Source organism: Myotis yumanensis, unplaced genomic scaffold, assembly GCF_028538775.1.
Source record: "Myotis yumanensis isolate MYYU_CA2020_CCGP unplaced genomic scaffold, mMyoYum1.0.hap1 SCAF_2, whole genome shotgun sequence".
In the NCBI taxonomy this organism is placed as follows: Eukaryota; Metazoa; Chordata; class Mammalia; order Chiroptera; family Vespertilionidae; genus Myotis; species Myotis yumanensis.
In genome coordinates, this window is record NW_027223753.1 from 42,420,312 (window position 1) to 42,444,839 (window position 24,528).

The window sequence follows — 24,528 nt, forward strand, 5'->3', positions numbered from 1 at the left end:
ACCGGTTTGGCTCAGTGGATAGAGCGTTGGCCTGCGGATTGAAGGGTCCTAGGTTTGATTCCGGTCACGGGCATGTACCTTGGTTGCGGGCACATCCCCAGTGGTGGGTGTGCAGGAGTCAGCTGATTGATGTTCCTCTCATCGATGTTTCAAACTCTCTATCCCTCTCCCTTTCCCTTTCTCTCTATAAAAAATCAATAAAATATATATTTTTAAAAATGAATTGGCCATGAGACTGTAATGATGGATATGTTATACTAGTACATTTGTCAAAACTCATAAAAGTAAAGCAGAGTTAAACCTAATGTAAACTGTCATCATTAGTTAGTAGTAATAGTGTATCAATATTGGTTCATTTGTTCTTACAAGTAACTATACTAATGCAAGATGCTAATGAGGGAAACTAGGCAGTGTAGGAGTGGGAGAAGTGGGAGAAGAGGGAATGTACTATCTACTCTATTTTGGGGGACAAAATTAATATCTATTAATTGATTTAAAAGTAAAAATAATTTTGACATTAATGTAAGAGTTTATTTCTGGACTTTCAATTATTTGTCACTGATTATAGTCTAGCTTGATGCTAGTACCACTAAGTTTTAAAATTGGCAAGTATGAGCTCTCCAAGTTTGTTCTTTTTAAAGATGGGATTGTCTGAATCTGTAGATCAGTTTGGAAACATTGCCACCTTAATGGTATTAAGTTTCTCGTCCTTAAATGTTGGATCACATTCTATTTATTTTGGTTTTTAGCTTCTTTCAACAATGTTTTATAGTTTTTATTATATAAGATTTGGACTTTTTAAATTTTTATTCTGAGTGTTTTGTTATTTTTGTTGCTATTATGAATGAAATTATTTTCTTTTTTATTTTTATTGCTAATGTACAGAAATACAATTTATTATTGTACATTGATATTGCATTTTGCAATCTTGTGGAATTCACTTCGTATTTCTAATAGTTTTTTGTGGGTTCTTTAGGATTTTCTAGATACAAGATCAGGACATCTGCAAAGAGGAATAGTTTTGTTTCTTGCTTTGCAGTTTGAATGCCTTTTTCTTTTTCTTGTCAAATTTTCCTGGCCAGAACCTTGAGTATTATGTTGAGTAGAAGTGTCAAGAGTGGCCATCATTCTTTTGGTTCTAATATTATGGAGAAAGCATTCATGCTTTCACCATTAAGCACATTTTAGCCATGGATTTTTTATTGCTGTTGTTTTGTTTTGTAGATACCATTTATGGAGTTGACTAGTCTTTATTCCTAGTTTGTTGCATATTCTTGCTTTTTCTGGTTCATTGAAATATGTGATTTTTGTCTTTTATTGTATTAATGTGGTTACTTAGTAGTGTGGTTAGTAATGCAATGGTTTTTAGATATTAAGCCACAAATTCATACTTCCAGAATGCTACTTATCACTTTTTCAGTAGAGTTTCACACCAGTGATAAAAAGAAATAACAATTCTCCAGCATCTTGTACACATAACACTATATTCCGTGTACTTGACAAACATTATCTTATTGGTTGCTCAAAACACCTTTGCAAGGGTTTGCATATGTCAGTATTCCTGTTTTGATGAGGAGGATACTAAAACCAGAGAGTCACATCTCTTGCCCCAGATAATATAGCTAAGAAGGAGTGAAACTGGAATTCAAGCCACAATCTATTTGCCTCCAAACTCCATGCTTTTTTTATTACTCTGCAGTTGTATATTTTTACTGTGTTGCATAATTATATTCATTTGGTTCAGAGACAAACTAATAGGGGGATCACAAGCTTTGTGTTATACAAAAACTATATAGTTATGTGATTTATACAAGAGAAAATTACCCCTTAGCACTAAAACTAAAACATTGCCATTTTTAATTAAATAAGCAATAATTATCAAATTAACTTTAAATTATTGTAAGCATAAAGTATACTACCTGTGGGCATAATTAAAAATTTTGCTTATATGAACAATTCTTTTTTAGAGACTAATAGAACAGCGTGATACGCTGAAAGAAACGAATGAAGAGCTTCGATGTTCACAAGTACAACAGGATCACCTAAACCAAACAGGTAAATTTTGTTGAATTAGAAACGTGTTTTTTTTGTTTGTTTTTTAATGGTAGAAATACTGAATTATTCATCTGTTTTGTTATTTAGATGCATCTGCTGCAAAAAGTTATGAGAATCTTGCTGCTGAGATTATGCCAGTGGAATATAGGTAAATTTGTTTTTATTAATTGATAATCTATACTTAATATTAGAAATATGATGTCTTTTTGTTGTTGTTAGTCCTCATCCAAGAATATTTTTCCCATTGGTTTTTAGAAAGAGAGGGAGGGAAGGAAGGGAAGGAAGGAAGACAGAGATATACATCTATTGGTTGCCTCCTGCACACAGTACCCCAACCAGGTACAGATTGAACCTGCAACGCAGGTATATGCCCTTGACTGAGAATTGAACCCTTGACCCTTTGGTGCTCGGGCCACCACTCTATCCATTGAGCAATACCAACCAACACTGCTTAAGCTTTCTAAGTCAGCTTGTTATTGCTACTATACCAGTTTCAAATTTATCATAAGTAAAATTTCACAAACTAACTCACTTATTCTAGTTTTTATAGTATGACCTTTATTGTGTTGAACTTTTTTTCTTTATTCTTTCAAACTCTACGGAAAATCTTAATACATGGCATTCAAATCCAGATGGTAAAAAGAAAAGGAGAGGAGCTGCCAATAATAGAAGGAGGATTAAGCAGAAGTTAAATTACAAATTTTAGAGGTTCCTCTTGACCCATCTTTTATCTTGGGATTTTAGTGCTATGTTTACTTAGACATTTGACTAATCTGGTATTTTTATGCTTTTCCTTTCTTTGGTGACAGCTGTATTTATTCAGTACTGCAAACTCTATTTAAATGGCTTTATTGAGATTCACCTATTTAAAAGTGTAGAATTTGGTGGGTTTCAATGTAGTCAAACTGTGCAATAATTCTTGCTATAAAATTTCAGAACATTTTTATTCCTCCAAAATATACCTTTATATAAATAGCAATTATTCCCCACTCCTGCCTCTTCTCTACGTCCATCCTCAGGCAACCAGTAATCTACTTTTGTCTCTCAATTTGCCTGTAATGGATATTTTATATATATGGAATCATACAATATGTGGCCTTTTGTGACTGGCTTCTTTCACTAAGCATAATGTTTACAATGTTGTTGATTTTTATTTCAGTTTTTGGTCATGCTAGACAGGAAACTATTTGTACTTTTTAGTTACTATCTAGTGATATTAATATTTTTTAAATGGCCATATGAGCCTATTTTTTAAGGTTATAGTGCTAGCATTCAGAAGACTAAAAATTGAGATTGATAGTGGTTGCTTTTGGGGAATGGGACTTAGGAGGGGAGCAGGTAGGCCTGCCTTATTTATTTTCATTTTTAAATATATTTTTATTGTTGATAGTTACTTTTTTATTTAATACTAGAGGCCCGGTGCACAGAAATTTGTGCACTCGGGGGGGGGGGGCGGGGGGGGGGGAGCTCAGCCCAGCCTGTGCCCTCTCGCAGTCTGGGACCCCTCGGGGGATGTCCACCTGCTGGTTTAGGCCCGTTCCCTGGGGGATCAGGCCTAAGCTGGCAGTCAGGCATTCCTCTGGCAGCCCGAGAGCCCTAGGGGGATGTCCACTTGCCAATGGGGAGCAGGCCTAAGCTGCAGTCGGACATCCTTAGCACTGCTGAGGAGGCGGGAGAGGCTCCCGCCACCACCGCTGTGCTGACAGCTGTCAGCCTGGCTTGTTGCTGAGCAGAGCTCCCCCTGTGGGAGCGCACTGACCACCAGGGGGTACCTCCTGCATTGAACATCTGCCCCCTGGTGGTCAGTGAGTGTCATAGTGACCAGTCTTTCCCAGTTGTTCTGCTGTTAGGATCAATTTGCATATTACCCTTTTATTATATAGGACTAGAGGCCCGGTGCACAAAAATTTGTGCACGCGGGGCGGGGGGGGGGGGGGTTCCCCAGCCCATCCTGTGCCCTCTCGAAGTCTGGGACCCCTCGGGAGATAAAGACCTGCTGGCTTAGGCCTGCTCCCGGGTGGCAGAGGGCAGGCCCAATCCCTAGGTGCAGCCCCCGGTCAGGCTCAGAGCAGGGCCGATTGGGGAGTTGGGGCACCGCCCCATCATGCACAGAGCAGGGCGGATGGGGAGGTTGCGATGCCACCCTCAGTCACGCTCAGGGTAGGGCCAATTGGGGGGTTGGGGCACCGCCCCCTGTCACACTCAAGGCAGGGTCGATGGGGAGGTTGCGGCGCCACCCCCTGTCACGCACAGAGCAGGGCCCATCAGGGGTGTTGGGGCTCTGTACCCTGTCGCTCACAGAGTAGGGCTGATAGGGGAGTTGGGGCACCGCCCCCTGTCACACACAGAGCAGGGTGGATCAGGGGGTTGGGGCGCTGCACCCTGTCACACTCAGGGCAGGGCCAATGGGGAGGTTATGGCTCTACCCTGTCACACACAGAGCAGGGCCCGTGGGGGGGGGGGGGGGGTTGGTGCGCTGCACCCTGTCAAACACAGAGCTGCAGGGCAATCAGGGGATTGGGGAGCTCCCCCCTATCAGGCACAGAGCAGGGCAGATAGGGAGGTTGTGGCCCCGCCCCCTGTCACACACAGAGCCACAGGGCAATCAGGGGTTTTGGGCGCTGCCCCGTGTCACGCTGATCCCAGTGCCGGGAGGCATATTACCCTTTTACTATATAGAACAGAGGCCTGGTGCACGGGTGGGGGCCGGCTGGTTTGCCCTGAAGGGTGTCCTGGATCAGGGTGGGGGTCCCCACTGGGGTGCCTGGCCAGTCTGGGTGAGGGGCTGAGGGCTGTTTTCCGGAAGCGAGTGACTGAAGCTTCCAACCGCTCCTTGTTTTCTTTTTTTTTTTTTTTTTATTCTGGGCCAGCTTTAGCTCTGAGGCCTCGCCACTGAAAACATCGATACAATGTTGCTAAAGCCCGGCTGACTGAAAGCCGGTTTCTGGGCTTTTGTTTATTTTCTTATTTGCAACATAGTAGATAGTTGCTTAGAGTTGCAACTGAGAGGCCGGAAAGTGAGGCAGGGAATGTTGGAGTCAGTAGTCACTGAAGCAAGCAAGCCTCATGTTCGCTTCCAGCTGCCTGGCTGCCGGCCGCCATCTTGGCTGACAGTTAATTTGCATATACTCACTGATTAGCCAATGAAAAGGGTAGCGGTCGTAAGCCAATTACCATGTTTCTCTTTTATTAGTGTAGACTAGAGGCCTGGTGCACGAAATTCATGCACGGGTAGGGTCCCTAGGCCTGGCCGTTGATCAGGGCCCATCGGGGATTTCCTTCCCCAGGCTGCTGGCTGCTGGCCAGGGCCTTCCTTTCCCAGGCTGCCGGATGGGGCCTTCCTTCATTCCACGCTGCCCGCTGGTGGTCAGGACACGTCATAGCGAGCGGTCAAACTCCCGAGGGGACAATTTGCATATTAGCCTTTTATTATATAGGATAATTTCTATCATTTGTATTTAAAAAACATGTGTATGTAAGTCTTTAATAATTTTTTTCTCTAAAAACAAAAATATCTAGAGATAGTCATATGACTGCAATTATCATAAAAGTGTATTTAAAAATTGTGTACCAACTGTGGCTTCTTAAATCTATTGCTTTTCCTTTACATGTTCTTTAAGGATATGCTCTATATTAGCTTTGGTAAATAGTTTCTAAATTGTAAAATTAAAATAATCCAAAGTATTTCAGGAATTTGCATAGTCATTTAACAATATGTAGCATAATCTTACATCTTTACCTTTAAAATATTTACTAATTGTTTTTGAGACATAGTCTTATAATGTACATAGTTTTTTCTTTAAAACCTTTCAGAAGCTTTGGTAAAATTTTAAAATCACAGCTATTGAGTTGCCAGGCATTTCCCTTTTTAGAAAGTTAAGAATGTAAAACTTCTTATACTTAAAACAATTGAAAAACAAATTTTACTTGTCAACATCAGGGAGGTGTTTATTCGACTGCAACATGAAAATAAGATGCTTCGCCTGCAGCAGGAAGGTACTGAGAACCAGCGCATCGAAGAACTGCAGGAGCAGCTAGAGCAGAAGCACCGCAAGATGAATGAACTGGAAACTGAGCAAAGGTGACATGCTCCTTCACAGTGAACAAGTCACAGTGATTCAATTACCAACCACAAAATCGTGGCTCACAGAAGTGGAAAATATCATTGTAGTTCACATAATTAGGATTTTTAAAAAATATATTTTTATTGATTTCAGAGAGGAAGGGAGAGGGAGAGATAGAAACATCAATGATGAGAGAGAATCATTGATCGGCTGCCTCCTGCAGGACCCCTACTGGGGATCAAGCCCACAGCCCAGGCATGTACCCTTGACCAGAATCGAACCCAGGACCCTTCAGTCTGTAGGCTGATGCTCTATCCACTGAGCCAAACTGGCTAGGGCTAATTAGGATTTTTAGAAGAAGATTAATTTTTGTTGTTGTTTTTAGTCTCTCACTACCATTTACTTTTAGCAGACTCTGTTAACCAGGTTGCTTATCCTTGAATTTTGTTTGCATGTCTTCACAATTTAGAGAAAATATAACAGATGAATAGATGATAACCTGGTTTCTACTAGTCTGGTGCAGAGATGGGACATAGATTGTGTTGTCAAATTTGAATCCCACTTCTTTTTAAACTTGTTAATTATTTGGTTCTGAGCAAGTTACTTAAATTCACACTTGGTATCTTCAGCTGTAAATTGGGGGTGATACCTATTTGCAAGTTATGAGGATTACAGAAATGGTTTATTTATATAATACCAATGAGAGGTGTTCAAATATTATATTATTAAAAAAAAACTAGAGGCCCGGTGTACGAATTCGTGCATGGGTGGGGTCTGGCTGGCCCACCCTGATGGGGGCCGATCAGGGCCAGGCCAGCAGGAGGTTGGCCGTCGGCCCCGCCCCTGATGAGTGTGGGGGCAGGGGCAATCAGGGGCAAAGCCGGCCAGGAGTGGGCTGTGGGTGGTTGGCCAGCCGGCCCCACCCCTGATCGGGTTTGGGGGTGCCAGTCGGGGGGAGGGGCCACGGGAGGTTTGGGGGGCCGATTGAGGCTCCCATTGGGCTGGTTGGCTGCCACAGTGCTCATCATAGCAACCAGTTGTTCTGCTGTTCCAGTCGCTTGGCTTTTATATATGTAGGTATGACATTTAATATAGTGGTTACTATATGCCAGGCACATTTCTAAGCACATTTTGGTATTAACTCAATAAATCCTCATAATAACTGTATGAAGCAATAAGTGTGATTACCACTGTTTTATGGGTAAGGAAGTAAACTACAAGGAGATTAAGCAGCTTTCCCAGAGTTACACAGCTGGAAATTGTGGATCCTACATTGACCCTCTGTCAATCTGATTCCTGAGTCTGTGCTTTTAACCACTATGTTAATCTTCCCTTTATAAATATCATACTTGGAGTGAAGGTTTTTAAATGTATTTGACCAACCTTCACTGGATTTTAGAAACCACAGGAATCTGAGACACTTGAACCTTGTCTCTCATACTTGTATGCACACATTACATCAGCTGTGGTAAAATGAAGAATGCATTTTGGCTTTCTGAAGAGACCATTAAATATTACTATCTGACACAGTTTAATATCAATTGACACTGGAGATACTAATTTTTAGCTTTTAGAGAGTTAATATAGGAAGCTAGATGTATCAATAGATAATTATTATATTATGCAATAACTATGTGAAGAAAGTCAGACAGATACTCCTCTTGCTGGTAACTTCCAACTATGGTAACTCTAAAGCAGGTTTTCAAGAAATGAGATTATGGCAAGTAAAAAAATATACATTAGTTGGTAGTGCCAATCTCTTTAATTTAAATAACAAGTCATGAAGAAATGGTTGGAAAATAGTGACCTTCCTCTTCTAGTACACTGTGAAATCTGAAATAGGAAAAGGAAACCTAGTTTCCATTCATTAAAAATGCAACTGTAGGAAAAGCAAGCTAGTTTTCTAATTTTTATTCCAGTAAGTACAGTGTAGAAATGTTGTATTTTTACTACTGACACATAAAGTACCTTAAATTTTAAATGTGGGTAAATATGCTTTCAGGATAAAAATGTCATCTTTTATTAAATATTTCCTTGAAAGTAGCCTCCTATATACTGTATATTATACCTCACCACAGAACATTGTTCGCATCTGTTATTGCTATTAAATACATAGTTTAAGTTACATTGCATAAATGCACCTTTTTAGATCCTTAACTACTTTGACTTTCAATACAAATAAACCCATATGATTCATCTTAAAATAGGCTGAGCAAAGAGCGCATCCAAGAATTGCAGCAGCAGATTGAAGATCTCCAGAAGTCTTTACAGGAACAAGGCTCCAAGTCTGAAGGAGAAAGTGTAAGTACCTGAAAAATTATGGTGATTCTGCTCTTTGGCCTCTCTGTTAGGTCCTGATGCCCAAATTAACCTTGTATTTGAAAGTGCTACCCTTATCATTGATGACACCCTTAAATACCGTATATATTTGCATAACAGATGCAGTGATTTTGCCAATTTGGAACCTGTAAATTGATCATTTGTATTGGAAGGTGATTTCTATCTGTCCTACTTCAACAGCTAATTCTATGTTCATAGCAATTCCTGACTGAGACCTGCTGCAGTTGAGGCCTTCCCAGTTCTGCTGGGAACCCAACAGGGCTGGCCTGAGACAAACTCTAGTGAGAGTAAGCATCAGCTAGAATTGAGGAAAACTTTTAATTAGAAAAAGAATTAGAAAATGATTTCTACCAAAAGAGCAGACCTCAAAAGGACAGAAACCTTAATGCAGTTTTGAAGACATTGCCCTCTTCCATTCTAGCTCATGACCTTGCCATTTCTAATGGATTTTGATAGCATATATTTTGAGAGCAGAAATAAGAGAACTTAAAGAACTTAAAAAAGATCAAACAACATGGCTGGTGTGTCTCAGTGGTTGAGCATTTAACCATGAACCAGGAGGTCATGGTTAGATTCCCGATCATGGCACATGCCTGGGTTGCAGTCTCCATCCAATTAGGGGGTGTGCAGGAGGCAGCTGATCAATGATTCTCTTTCATCATTGATGTTTCTAACTCTCTCTCCCTCTCCTCTCCCTTCCTCTCTCTCAAATGAGTTTTTTAAAAAAAGGATCAAACGCTCTAAATATACTTAGCAGTGTTCCTATAGTTGGATCTCTATGTATATAGGGGAAAAAAGAAAGAAGTAATAATTGAGGGAGGGATGTATTTAACTAAACAGCAAGAAGATAGGGCTAATTGTGTGTTAGGTAGACATTGATTAGATGGAGTGTTAGGTGATTCTACCTGTGTTGATGGGGGGCGGGGGGAGGGAGAAAACTCAGAAGAATAAAGAGATGAAAAGGAAAATTGAAATGGTTTCATTTCCTTTCTGTCTTTTTTATGCTTTATATGATTTTTTCTTTTTTTCCTGGGGGCTTGGAAAATAGAAATCGTCTCATGCATGGCGGCATCTCATATGTGCATATATACGGTATTGTAACCTCTCTAATACAAATATATTTTTAAGGCACATTAGGGAATAATTGAAAAATTGGATCTATTTGGGGGAGTACATTTTGGATTAAGATTTTAAATTTCTTTATCTTTTAAAAAATAATGTTAGTGTCCAAATTATATTTCAAATTATATATATAAAGTTAGAAAGATATAGATATATAGACATATAGACATATATGTATATATATGTGAATTTATAGATACATTTTTTTTTTATTAATCCTCACCCTAGGATATTTTTTCCATTGATTTTCAGAGAGAGTGGGAGGAAGGGAGGAAAATGAGTTGGCGGGGAAAGAGAGAGAAACGTTGATTAGTTGCCTCCCACATGCATCCTGACCTGGGCTGGGGAACAAACCATAAATCTAGGTACGTGCCCTTGACTAGGAATCAGGCCTGTGACCCTTTGGTGCACGGGCCGATGCTCTAACCTCTGAACCACACTGACCAGGGCTCAAATTATATATTTTTAAGCTCTACAGCTATTTAGTAGGTGATACAGAACTACTATTGCAATTTAAATGTCTCTGTTTTTTTTTTAAAGAGGAAATTTTATGTTTTGAATTTGATTTTTTAACAAAATCTAATGACTTCATTTTTATATTAATATTAAAGTGTTTGCATTTATAATGACAAAGGTTTATTATAAAGATAAGTTAGTTATTTCAATCCATTCTTCATTAAAGGCCTAAAATCTTAAACATTTTATTTTAAACTAGAGGCTTGGTGCACGAGATTCGTGCACTTGGAGGGGGTGGTCTCTCAGCTCGGTCTACACCCTCTCGCAATCCAGGAACTCTTGGGGGGGGATGTCCGACTGATGGCTTAGCGCTGCTGCGGAGGTGGGAGAGGCTCCCACCACCGCCGCTATGCTTGCCAGCCATGAGCCAGGCTTCTGGCTGAGTGGCGCTCCCCCTGTGGGAGCGCACTGACCTCCAGGGGGCAGCTCCTGCATTGAGTGTCTGCCCCCTGGTGATCAGTGTGCATCATAGTGACCGGTCGTTCTGCCATTTGGTTAATTTGCATATTAGCCTTTTATTATATAGGATAAATGATTCTGTAGCCATTTCAGTGTTTGATACTCCTCCATATATCACGTTCAGCTTGCATTTTCTATTTTTCAAGTTCAAATTGTATTTGCATTGTATTCAGAAATAAGAAGCATTTTCTTTCTACTATTGTACTCTTATTTCATTTCCTATTCTTCTTTCCCTTTGAAGTGAAAAATACCTAAATTTTATGTTTTTAAAAGTTTATTATTAGAAATACACATTTTTAGCACATTTATATTTTAAATAATATATCTTCAAGAGGAGATAAAGTGATTCTGATGTCTGGAAAATTTATTGTTGCCACAATAGTTATCTTATAGCAACTGTTTTTAATTTTTATAGTCCAGCAACCTAAAGCAGAAGTTGGAAGCTCATATGTAAGTAAAATTGGTATTTCATTTCAAATATGAGAGGGGAAGGGTTTTAAAATGATCTAAAGTTAATATCCTTTTCTGATTTTATGAAAACAAATACCCTGATGCCAATTGAATGTTCACCACTGCCATTAAAAAGTGAAAAGGAAAATGTGCTAGAAGGCTCAGCCTGCCTGCCAGTGATCCCAATGCTCACATTTTTCATTTACTAATGCCATTGAAGAGTTTACAGAGCTGGCAATATCGGCACTAGATTATGTGGAAATGAGGGATGTTTATCCTATAAAATACTTCTTTTAACTTTCTTAGGAAGCAAAGGTTGCAGGGGGAATAATTGCACATTTTTAGCACCCATCATGTGCCAACCAATTTACCTCTTCACAACAATCCCTATACTATTTGGCAGATATTATTCCCATTTCATAGGTGAGGAGAGTAAGGATCAGAAAGTGACGAGCCCACAGTCCATGAATGTTATGTGGCAGAAAACCAGTTTTCATTCTTAAATCTGTTTGGCTCCAAAGCTCCTTGCTCTTCTTTCTACTGCTTAGGGAAAAACTAACAGAGGTACATGAAGAATTACAGAAGAAACAAGAGCTCATTGAAGATCTTCAGCCAGATGTAAACCAGAATGGTAGGTATTTGTAAAAACCTGGTTCTAAGGACTTGCCCTTTTTAGTTGACAAATACAAGAATTATGTATAAGTTTTTGGACAAAGTATAGATACATACATTGCAAATAAGTGCTATTATAATTTTTAGTGATTTAAGTAATAAATGATCTAATGTTGATGCAAAAAAGTAAGTCTAATAAAATGAACTTATGATATATAGGAGTATCAAACATTTTGTAATATAGCATTAATACTATGAAAATATAAATAAGTAAAAGGATTTAAAATCAGATTAAAATGAACTTCAAACATTGTATAAAAGAATGTTTTATTTTCTCATGATGGCTGTGCTTAAATTGTAAGGTATGTTTGCTCATTGAAATAATTGAAAGAAGAGAAATAGCTAAATAAAGCAGATTATAGATATTTTTAAGAAAAAAATAATATGAAAGATCGAGGATGTATTGGTTGCAATTCAAAAGTTTTAGATAAAAATTCACTACAAACAATAAATAAAAGGTTTCTCTTTTAAGTTCTTTTATGAGTCCCTAGAAAATAAATGTGATAAATGTATATTTTTGTGTGTGAGGATGGAATATTTTAAACAGGGAGTAATTGGTTATTTTCATTTTCAACAATAGCACAAAAGATCAATGAACTTGAAGCTGCTCTTCAGAAGAAAGATGAAGATATGAAAGCAATGGAGGAACGATATAAAATGTATTTAGAGAAAGCAAGAAATGTGAGTGATCTGTCTTACAGAACTCCCGCCTCTGTGACGCAGGTGCTAAGTAGGCCTGTTCCACCTGATTGTACTGCTCTTCTTGTTTCCATGTCACATCACTTCCTTCCCCACTCTCTGTCTTGCCCGTCAGGCTCCTGGTGGGTTCCAGGTCAGTCCTCCCATTCTCTCTCACTCATCAGCCTCAGGTAAAACGACCACATGGCTTACAGAAACAGTTAAGCATGGACAGCAGTGACCTCTTTAGAGAAAATGACCACTATGATATACGGCATTGTTAGCTTTAAAATGAAGGCATGTTTGCCTTTTGTGAAAATTTAGCTTTTTAAATTTGTTTGAAAGTATTTTAGCATTTAGTCTAGCTTAGGCAGTTATATACTGTTCTAGTGTTCACCACACTAATTATTCTTTTTATTTATATTCTTTACTAAATATCTGCAAGTGATATTCTTATAAAATCTTTTATTTTCATGACTACCATATATTTTCCCAATTATAAGTGTTCTTTCACAAAATGTCAATGTATTGTTTTCAATTTACTGAATGAAAAAAAGAATTTTGTGATGAAGTTTTATAATATTGCTAATGTCTGCCCTTTTAATGTTTTATATAATATTCATTAAGGCGTAAATAGTATCTGCAGCAACAGATATACTGCAAGATCTTCTTAAAGCTTAGCAAGATGGATGTTACATGAAATCTGGTCATCAGTGGGGGAGGCACTCTGCTCCATGCAGTCATTCAGTCTTAAAGCGAGAGAGGCTCCACCTTATTCAACATACAGTTCCCAAGTTCACTTGACATTCTCCAACTAGTGGATGAGGGAGTGAGCATAGCTTGTGTGGGAAGTAGGTCATGGGGTCAGACTTGGAAACAGTGTAAACCACTTTCACTCGCCTCAGTGGGCAGAGCTCAGGTACATAGCCACACTCAGCTTCTCAGGAGGTAGTCCATGCCACAGTTCAGTTTCTCTGTTTCAGAAGTGTAAGTGTCTTTAGTAAAAATATAAAGTATAGAAAGGTTCCCAGATACGACTGCTGTTAACCTTTGAAATACTACCTTAACACTGTATATTTTTCAATAGATATTATCTCTATGTTTCTTTACCATAATATACACATATATGATTTGTGTGTTTTTTAAACTTAAAAGAATTTCCTTGTGGAATATAAATGTAATTTGATTTTTATTGAGTGTCTCTTACGCTAAGCCCTGGTCGTACAGCACTAAGCAAGACAGACATCACACTTACAGAACAGATTTTGCAAAAGTAAAAGAATGGTGACATAATATTCAGTTGTATAATATATCACAGTTATTTAGTTGTCATCCTATTGTTGAAAATAGCTTGTTTCCATTCTTTTTTCTTTTTTTGTTCCTAGAAATAAGGCTATAGGCAACATAGTTATTCAGAAAGCTTTTGACTTATTTTGGTTTATCATAACCTTGTTCCTAGGTTAATGGATGAAATAGAATTATTGGGTCAAAGGGTAAGAACTTCTTAATAAGATGCTTTTTCTGTATTTCTAAATGATACTCTAAAAGGACTATAACTAATTGAACAGAGCAATGACAAAATACCATATTCTTGCCATCATTGAATATTCACATTAAAAAAATGATACTTTTTTGGTAAACATGATTTTTTTTTCCCTCTTACACTATTTGGTGGAGAGGTTAAAATAGTAATATATGTCCATTATAGAAAATTCAGGAAATATAGAAAAGTCACAACCATACTTTTTATCACTAGAGTTAACAGATTATGATTTTTTCTTTGTAATTAAATTATGATTTAAACTTTATGTTGTGTGTATGATGTGAACCCCGTGAGGGCAGGCACCATGTCTCTCATAACTTGCTGTACCCCCATCTGTCACTGTGCCTGCCACTTTCGGCACTCAGTAAATCATTTTGAATGAACAGCAGAAATTGTTAGGCACATTACCTTTGTACTCTTTTTCTGTCCTCTGTAATTACATACAATATTTTCCTAACCATTAAATAATTTTAAATATTTTAATGGGTTTTTAATTATAATATACAGGTGACTTTATTACTGGCAACTTGTTTTTGCTGTAATTTATTCCTGATGCTTCTAAATTGATTTATACATAGTTTAGCAAAGTCTCAGAACAACATTGTGCTAAAACATCTGAGTTTTACTCAACTTTTAGTAATTTAATATGATTGGCACCCCAGTGTTTGCAGAAAATAATCACCAATATCTATTATATTGATCTTATGTATTGAATTACTACATTTAACTAAATAGTAAAAAAGATTGTTGCTAAGAATTTTGTATATATTACTCTTACTTTGTACATCAGCAATTTTCACTATAATTACTGAATTCATTTTAACATTTTAAAAAATGTTTAAGGCATATAAAAGTAGAAGGCATCTTACCTCCCTCATTTCTGATATGCTTCAAGACTTCAGTGCTCAAGGTTTGATACGGCCAAAAATAACTATCCCTGATTATTGAGCCTTGGAGAAGGGACATTTGATTTTGAGATGGGGATTTTTTCATTTTGTACTGAATTTTTATTCTCTTTCTCACCTATAGAATAAGTTATTTTGTAATTCAAATTAAATTATGAGACAAATTATAGTTAGTTGCTGGATCACTTTCTGCGTAATTTTCCACTTACACTGATTTTGTAGACTGCGTTCTTATATTTCAACAATTTATAAGATAAAGTGAACATACTTTTTTTTTCTTTAAACAGGTTATAAAAACTTTAGATCCTAAATTAAATCCAGCATCAGCTGAAATAATGCTGCTTAGAAAGCAGTTGGCAGAGAAAGAGAGAAGAATTGAGATTCTGGAGGTAAAACTTCATATTCATACCTCTCCTCTTATTATTCTGTATAATCCTGATAATTAACTATTGACAAATATTAGCCATTAATTATCAAGTCTCACAAGAAGTTAGAAATACTCTTTTTTAGCACTGTGTGTTCATTGCAGAGCATCTCACTGGCCCATGAGATTGGTCTCTGCAGTTTGTGCTCCCTGCTGCATTGTATCTCCCTCCCTCCTAACAGCCAGTCTCTGGATGTCTCTTATGAGTTTTTAATAGATTCCACTATCATACTCCTTTTAAAATTATGTGGATGAGAGTTCATTCAGAAAAAAAAAAGGAAATGAAAGAAAGAAACCAAGCTCGCCTTTTAAATAGAGAACTGTATTCAGTTCACCAAATTTATCTTATCTCTTCTCCCTGATCCTCATGGGGACCCAAACAAACTTACTAGGTGGAATTCGTGAGAGAAGGAAGTACTTCAAAATCCCAGGAAGCCCTTGAATAAAGTGCCAGTCTGTTACTGACCATGCAAAGTTATGGTGGTAGTAACATTTTTAAATTTTACAGTTATTTTTATATCAGTAGTTATGTTATTTTTATGAACTGGGTGAAGTATAAGTATGTCAGTATTGAATTGTATATTCTTAGATTTTTATAATTGGGCATGTTCTACTTTGCAAAGTGCTTCACAAAACTATTCTTAATACTATTATTATTCTTAATAATATTCTTAATATTATGTTATTCTTGAAGTCAGTGTATACTTTCTCATAATCACATATGGATAATTGCACAGCCCTGTTGAATTCTATATACTCACCTTGAAATTCTCATAATTGATCATTTGAATCAACTAGGAATGCTTTATTTCAAAGAAACATTTTATGTTCACTTATAACTTTCTTCATGTTATTTCTGAGCCAGTAGATATGGGCTGTGGTAAAAATATTTTGTTTAAAGATTTAAAGACTTGAATACTCAGAATACACAACAGTCTTATGTGTACTTTCTATAAGTTCCTGTTCAGGCCATATTGGCTATTATAAAAAGCACTGGTTAGCGGGTATTTCTCTGCAGAAGTGCTATTCATTCTTGAGGATTCAACTCAGATGTCTTCCCTTAATTCTCTCTCCAGAGTTTGTCCATGTACTGTGAACTCATGAATTCATTCCACAGTATCATTCTTTGAATTAGGCTAGAAGGCTGTGAATTGAGGCCAGAGGCTGTATCTTATATCTCTGTACTCCCACCATTAAATATTACATAAATCAAAAGCCAAGTTGTCAGCTTTATTGGTAACTTAAAGTGATTATCTTTCTCCTTGGTCAGTGTGGCTCAGTTGGGTGTCATCCCAACACCTAAAGGTTGCTGGTTTGATTACCAGTCAGGGCAGTCAATGCCTGGATTAAAAGCTTGATCCCTTGTAGGGGGTGTGCAGGAGGCAGCCGTTCGATGTTTTTCTCTCACATCAATGTTTGAGAGAAAATATTGATGTGAGAGAAAAAAAAATCAATTTAAAAAAAAAAGTGATCTCCTTTCCTTTCTGGTCCAAGTAACAAGACTTGGACTGAGTCTCTGAAATCTAAGTTGCTCTGACTATTCACTTCCCATCAAAAGCCAGTGATAATGGACAGCATTATTGGTGCTTGAAATGAAGCTCCCTAACATGTATGATGACAGAGTGGTGCCTCTACCTCTAGGGCTCTGAGGAAAAACTACAGTTAAGTCACAGCATTTGGGCCTTTAATTTATGTGTATTTATCTATACACTGAAAGAAGTAAAAAGAAGAGTAAGGTAAATAGCAGAGGTTATTCTATCTGCCATCTTTCTTGGGGAGTGTTTGCCTGGAGTCGGTGTGAGCCAGAAGAAAGGCATCTTGCCTCCCTCATTTTCTGTATGCTTTTTGTATCATCAGCATCTTGCTGTGAAAACATTCAGATGTTTTAAGGTTATAATTTTTTAAATGAATCAACTTTATCTGGTACTCAGTAAAATAATACAAGTAGTTGTATTAGAGTAATTAAGAAATGGATGTCAGACGCTAAGGTGGCTTGTAACTGACCACAGGCAATCTAGTACACAGGTCATTAAGAACTGAGAGATAAAAACCCATGCTAAGCTTTATAGGAGATTTAAAGGATTTTCTGGAATATTTTTTATTACATCCTCCTTCTTCTTAGTTTTTACTTTTCAAAATAGGTGCAGCTCTGTTTTGTTACCTAAACCAGTTATTACTTTTTTCTAGGTATAAAGGATAGTAGCATAAGAATCACTAGTTTTTGTGAGCTTTGTTTTTGGTTTTTTAATACCTGTTTTACCAGTAAAATTTCTGAAATAAAGATTTACCAGTCGCAATCTTACTCCTTTATAAAGCTGTTATATGTGCATTTCTCCATAATTGAGTCTATAATTTGACAGTTTTTTATACCTCAAAATGCATTAATCAAATTCTCTCAATAATGAGCATGCGAAGAAATATTATACTATTTTTAGTAATTTGGGGTTATTTGGGGGATTTTAATAGTCTTCATATCTTTTTCCAGAGTGAATGTAAAGTAGCAAAATTTCGTGATTATGAAGAAAAACTAATTGTTTCTGCCTGGTATAATAAGGTGAGTTGAAATTCAGCTAATGATTGGAAGTTTAGAACAGTGTTTATCAAACATTTTGATCAGGAAACATTGATGAAAATAATATTTTATACCACAGATCAGTCTATACACATATATGTAAACAAGTTACCCTATGGGCATTGCATTCAGGTATTTTCTGTCATACTCTTTTTTAAAAAAATGTTGGTCGTAATCCCAATTAACTATATATTTTAGTTTAATGTGTTTAGTTGATTTTTACTTTTTCAAAATCAGTAAATTGATTTCATGACTCATTCACCTTTAATTAAAGCACATGAAGTGTACATGCCACAGTCCATAAATACTTTTAAAATTGCATTTTTTGAGTTAAAACATTATATTTGTGTTCCATAAAGGTTTCTTTAGAAATGTGAATATCTGTGTAATGCTTCTAGTAATCAGCATTTATTTTAATATTCCCTGAAGCCTCTCAGTGTGTCCTTTAATGTATTTGTTATTTTTTTAAAATCCAGGGACTACTCCTCAGTAGTTGTTCTTACAAGGAGAAAAATAGTATAAAATAATTTGAAATGTTTTTTATTTTTTTACTCTGAGTATCTGTAGGATGTTTTCAAGAAAAGTAGAATTTCATGGTTCTTTTGGGTTATTCTAATCTGCTAGAATAGATATTAATACAAGCTCAACCTACCGTAGATGCTGCGTATTTAGAATGAGAAAATATCAATTTATAGACCCCCCTCCCCCGTCCTTCACCACATAGAACTAGTCCCTCCTCAGACATGCTTTGTTTCTTTCATGCCTTCAAACCTTTTGTTCTCTTTTCTTTCCTTCCCTGCTCTATTTGGTAAAATCTGACTTAATTTAACAAGGCTTTGAAGGAAATTACTTGTGAAGTGTTCCCAGACTCTTTTCCATCATGGGTTAATCATCCTGCTGGTTAATATAGAGGGCTATGGATTATTTTCTTTGTTCTGTGGCCATTTTAAAAAATGTATTTTATTTTATTTTATTTTTTTCCATCACCATTAATCCTTCCATACCTTCCTCCACCTCCACTACCTCCTCGCCATGCAATCACCACACTGTTGTCCATGAGTTCTTTTTCTTTTTTTTTTTTTTTTTGCTCAATCCCTCCCCCATCCCCCAGCCGCTGCCATGCCAGAGCTGTTAGTCTTGTATCTATGAGTCTGTCTCTGTTTTGCTTGTTATCTCAGTTTATTCATTAGATTCCACATATGAATGAAATCATATGGTACTTGTCTCTCTCTGACTGGCTTATTTCACTTAGCATAATATTCTTCAGGTCCATACATGCTATCTCAAGGATAAAATTTTCTTTTTTATAGCCAACTAGTATTCCATTGTGTAAATGTACCAGAGCTGTTTTATCCACTCATCTGCTGATGGACACTTGGGTTGCTTCCAAATCTTGGCTATTATAAATAACACTACAGTGAACACAGGGGTGTATATATTCTTTCAAATTAGTGTTTCTGGTTTCTCCAGATAAATTTTCAGAAGTGGAATCACTGGGTCATAAGGCAGTTCCATTTTTAATTTTTTGAAGTATCTCCATACTGCTTTCCACAGTGGCTGCACTAAGTCTTCATTCCCACTTTATTTGTTGATATATTAATGATAGCCATTCTGATATCTCATTGTGGTGTTACTTTACATCTATCTGATGATTAGTGAACTTGAGCATCGTTTCATATGTCTATTGGCCATATGTCCTTTTTGCTCTTTAATTGGATTGTTCGTTTTTATTTGGTGTTGGGTTTATAAGTTCTTTATAAATTTTGGATATTAACCCCTTATCAAATGTATTGGCAATTATGTTCTCCCATTCAGTGGATTGTCTTTTTATTTTATGGATGGTTTCTTTTGTCTTAGTTTGATGTAGTTCTATTTGTTCATTTTTCTTTTGTTTCCCTTGCCCAAGGAGATATATCAGAAAAAATATTGCTACGAGAAGTGGCCATAATTTTACTACCTATGTTTTCTTCTAGGATTTTTATGAGCCTAACATTTAAGTCTGTAATCCATTTTTAGTTTATTCTTGTGTTTGGTGTAAGAAGGTGGTCCGGTTTCATTTTTTTTGCATTCATCTGTCCAATTTTCAAGCACTTTTATTAATAGACTAGCTTTACCCCATTGTATGTTTTTGCCTCCTTTGTTCAAGAATTAATTGTTGTAAAGGCATGGGGTTATTTCTGGGCTGTCTATTCTGTTCCATTGATCTATATGTCTGGTTTTTTATGCCAGTATTAATGCTGTTTTTTTAAGTATTTTTAAAAATATATTTTTATTGATTTAAGGGAGAGGGAGAAAGAGATAGAAACATCAGTGATGAGAATCATCGATTGGCTGCCTCCTGCAAGCCCACTATTGGGGATGCAGCCCGCAACCCAGGCATGTGCCCTAACCAGTAATTGAACCATGACCTCCTGATTCATGGGTTGACATTCAACCATTGAGCCACACCAGCTTGGCACCATGCTTTTTTGATAACTGTGGCCTTGTAGTACAGTTTGATGATAGGTAGTGTGAGTCCTCCAACTTTGTTCTTTTTTCTCACGATCATATTGCTATTTGGGATCTTTTGTGGTTCCATATAAAATTTTGGGATAATTCTGTGACAATATGCCATTGGTATCGTGATAGAAATTGCATTGAATTTATAGACTGCTTTGGGTAGTATGGACATTTTAATGATGTTAATTCTTTCTATTCATGAACAAGGAATATGCTTCCACTTATTTGTATCTTCTTCAATTTATTTCTTTGGTGTCTTATACTTTTCCAAGTATAGGTATTTTACATTCTTGGTTAAATTTATTCCTGGTTTGTTTTTTTTTTACTCCTTTGAAGCAATTTTGAATGGGTTTGTTTCCTTAGTTTTCCTTAAGCATGCATCTGAAGACTTTGTTAAAATATTGGACTCACCTACAGAGCTTCTTACTCACTAGGTCTGGGTAGCATTTATAGGTAGAATTTACATTTTTTAACAAGTTCTCGTTGGTGGTAATGTTAATCCAGGGGTTACACTTAGGCAACCATTGACCCAAGCTTTTATATTGTGTTATGGGTGCTCAATGTGGGTGGAGTGATTGCCCAAATGCAAAATTTTGCTTTGGGACCTTTTTATTTTAATTGTTCTTGTAATTAAAGTTAGTTTTAGAGCATTATTTTAAGGTGCTGTTTTTAATGATTTTATATTTAATGGATTAACATAGAGAAACTAGGTTTTATGCCCTTGTTTTCTTCTTACTAGCATTACCAGATACAGTTGAATTAACTTCTGCACCCTTATTCTTTAAATTAAAAAATGAGGCCAACACCAGCTTTGTAGTATTGTTTCGAGGATTAAATAACTTTATGTATGTAAAAAGCACTTTAAAATCTAACTCTAAGTAGTCATTTTATTTTTTATTTATTTTTGTTCAGAGTCTAGCATTCCAGAAACTGGGGATAGAATCTAGACTTGTGAGCAGCAGCGGGGCTGGCAAAGACCCTGCTGCATGTCCTCCTGCACGGTCTTTCCTAGCACAGCAGCGGCACATCACCAACTCCCGAAGAAATCTCTCTGTTAAAGTTCCTGCTGCAACCTCTGATTAAACTGCTAAAGACAACAAGCAGAAGTGCCCTTAAAATAGTTTGTGTCTTTCAACCAACTACCAGACTGAAAAAGATGTTTATGATGCTGGATATCAGCTGTTCAAGAGGCACGGAATTAAGTTTGCTGGCTGACTTTGAAAACAAATTTTACAATTAGCTATTTCTCTGAGGGAGCACATTTGAATAATTAGAAGATGTAATTAGGCACCCATCTAAACATTTGTGTTTTGAGACTATTATAATTTCAAATTGATTTTGTATATTTTAGTTTAGTGTTTTCATTTGTGTCAGTAACTTGGTTAATTTGCAATGTGTAATCAGTAATAAGTAATTTAAAAATACATCTATATTCATTTTATTGTTTTGGTCCATATAAAAATAACCTTAAGGTAGGCACATATAGAACTATACAAGAGTTATATTTTTTTACTTGATATGTACAAGACTTGATCTGTAGCCTCTAACTCTGTCATTGAATGGGTATATCTTATCGTGAAGTAGAAGATATGACATTTGGAAGTTTTGATTGTTGAAATGACTTTGCTATAGCAAAGTGACTAATAGGAAGTTTTGCAGATTCAGAAGAGGTTATATACTTCTGTTACCTACTATAAAAAGGGCTTCTATGTGGCAGGGTGTAAATGGGAAGGGTAAATGGATAAACTGATTTTAATGAGAGGTGACTTTCTGATGGGAAACAAGCTAAAAGTATAAAATGATACTTTGTGTGAAACATCCACATGCTCTTTAATATAATTAATAAATAATTATTTTACTTTTAAGCATAAAATTATCAGGATTTCTACTAAAAATACTATAATAATTTTGCCTCCTAAGAAGAAATGGTGCAGCAATGAAACAATTTGGAATCAAGTTAATTTTGTTTAATAAGTAAACAATCTGTCTTGGGCTGTGTTTATGGTATTCAGTTCGTTTTTGCCCAAAGCCCGTCATTTTCAAAGGTGTTACTTTCTCATTTTTTAAGAGTTACTTGTTGGAATTTTAATTAGATGAGTAAAATATGTGCTGTTCAATATTGTAGCCACAAGCCACATGTGGCAATTTTAGTTAAGCTAATTAAAATTAAGTTTTTGGTTGCACCAGCCACAGTTCAAATGCTCAGTATCCACATTGGCTAATGGCTACAGAATTAGTGCAGATATAAAATATTTCCATCATTGCAGAAGGTTCTACTGGACAGTGCCATGCTAACTCTTCTTATAATAACATTGAAACACTCCTTGCTGTTAGACCACAAAAGTAAAAAGAAGAAAATGTCAGGACTATTTCAGTATGAAAAGGAATTGAATTGTGGCAAAACTAGCATTTGCATTCCTTAAAGTTGAATAGCTTGTGTTGTGACATTCATAGTTCATCTTTCCAGTATTTTTCAGCAGCTGCACACTTACCCACTTGTGCATAGACCAGGCAGGGGTCAGCACACTTTTCTGTAAAGGGGCAGATAGTAGTAACTTTAGGTGTTGTTGGCCATGTGATCAGTAGCAGGTAAATCAGCTCCGCCCTTAAGTATGAAAGCAGTAGCCATACACAGTATGTAAACCAAATAGGTGTGGTTGTATTTCAATAAAACTTTACTTACAAAGACTGGTGTTAGGTCAGATTTGGCCTGCATGCTGTAGACCTTCTTGGGTCTAGAGTTTATTCTTAGCCTTTCCTTGAAAATATAAATATTGTTCCATTTGCAGTGTTACTTATTTAGATTCTTTGTTTTTTGATTCTCTACCAGTAAATTTTTTTTAAATTACTGAAAATACAAGAATTGCTTCCATACTGTATTTTGGTCTCTTAGATTAGGGCACATCTGTCAGGATATTTTGTTTTATCAGGGTTACTTCTGTTGACTACCTCTTAGATTTTGGTGTCTTTTTTCAGTGCAGTTTTATAGTTGGTTTGCTTCTTCATATAGCCTTATAGTCTTTGTGTGCCTGTGACTTTTGGTGAAATGAAAACGTATTAGCATGCCAATTAAAATTTTCTAAATATATGGCATTTTAAAATATTTTGGTCAGTGTAAGACATGAGCTACTTTGGTATTTACTACTTGCTTATAATTGAAAATAAACAACATTGTCAAACTCCCTTTTACTGAAATTTATTGTAAAACATCAATGCCAATAAATTAATATTTTCACAATTCAATTGCTCACAAATTTTCGATTATACTTGGAATTTCTATGTAATCTGTGCAATTTATGAATAAGCTAGATTCTTTTATCTTAATAGAGAAAAAGCAAATTTTGTGATTTACTACTTTTCTAGTTTATAAGTAGAATTTAAATTGCTAGATACATAAGTATTTATACAAGACTAATGTAATTTAAAGTTCTATATTATTGTGATTAATCATATGGAAATTCAGGAATTGATCAGAAGTGAGATTGTTTTCCACATCTGGTTAATAGAGTGAGATTGACACCCTGTGGGTGGTAAAGCATTATAAATATTCCTCATAAACCATGAATTATATATGTCTGTGTTATAAGTGATGCTTAAGTGCATATACCAGGGAAGAGAAATATAGCATTTATTATGTGATAATGAGTTGAATGTCCCAGTGATAATAAAGTAAAACTACAGACCATTTGGAAATGATCTTTATTTTGAACATTTGCTGTGTAATTAATATTACTTTCTCTTTTTAAAATAAAAAGTATGTATACATATGGCAATGATGTTTACCCTGAGATTAACTTAATGTATTGAGAAATATTTTAAGTTCACTGTATTTTTTTTTAATAAATAAGGCTGTTGAGCTAATGATTTAGTATAGATTAAGAATTAATGTCTTGCCCTGGCTAGTGTTTCTAAGTGGTTAGAGCACTGGCATATGCACCAAAGGGTCTTTGGTTCAATTCCCTGTCAAGGTGCATACCTAGGTTGCAGGTTCGATCCCCAGTCCAGGTTCGGGTGCATGTGGCAAGCAACCAGCCGATATTTCTCTTTCTCTTTCTCTTTCTCTTTCTCTTTCTCTTTCTCTTTCTCTTTCTCTTTCTCTTTCTCTTTCTCTTTCTCTTTCTCTTTCTCTTTCTCTTTCTCTTTCTCTTTCTCTTTCTCTTTTCCTCTTTCTCTTTCTCTTCTCTTTCTCTTTCTCTTTCTCTTTCTCTTTCTCTTTCTCTTTCTCTTTC

At 36.3% G+C, this 24,528-nt stretch overlaps 1 protein-coding gene across 4 annotated transcripts in view; it reads left to right on the top strand.

Moving 5' to 3' along the window:
• HOOK1 (hook microtubule tethering protein 1) overlaps window positions 1-24,528 on the top strand; it is a 72,584-nt gene that overhangs the window by 35,659 nt on the left and 12,397 nt on the right. For 2 of the 4 annotated variants that reach the window (XM_070405230.1, XM_070405233.1), the window contains exons 13-22: window positions 1,968-2,055; window positions 2,143-2,203; window positions 5,996-6,136; window positions 8,327-8,420; window positions 10,972-11,006; window positions 11,555-11,637; window positions 12,259-12,359; window positions 15,092-15,193; window positions 17,714-17,782; window positions 21,212-24,451. In XM_070405230.1, the coding sequence (XP_070261331.1) occupies window positions 1,968-2,055; window positions 2,143-2,203; window positions 5,996-6,136; window positions 8,327-8,420; window positions 10,972-11,006; window positions 11,555-11,637; window positions 12,259-12,359; window positions 15,092-15,193; window positions 17,714-17,782; window positions 21,212-21,382 (945 nt within the window). In that variant the 3' untranslated portion in view covers window positions 21,383-24,451. Of the gene's footprint in view, window positions 1-1,967; window positions 2,056-2,142; window positions 2,204-5,995; window positions 6,137-8,326; window positions 8,421-10,971; window positions 11,007-11,554; window positions 11,638-12,258; window positions 12,360-15,091; window positions 15,194-17,713; window positions 17,783-21,211; window positions 24,452-24,528 lie in introns of those variants that run through there. The other 2 variants (XM_070405231.1, XM_070405232.1) reach the window with 2 other exon arrangements.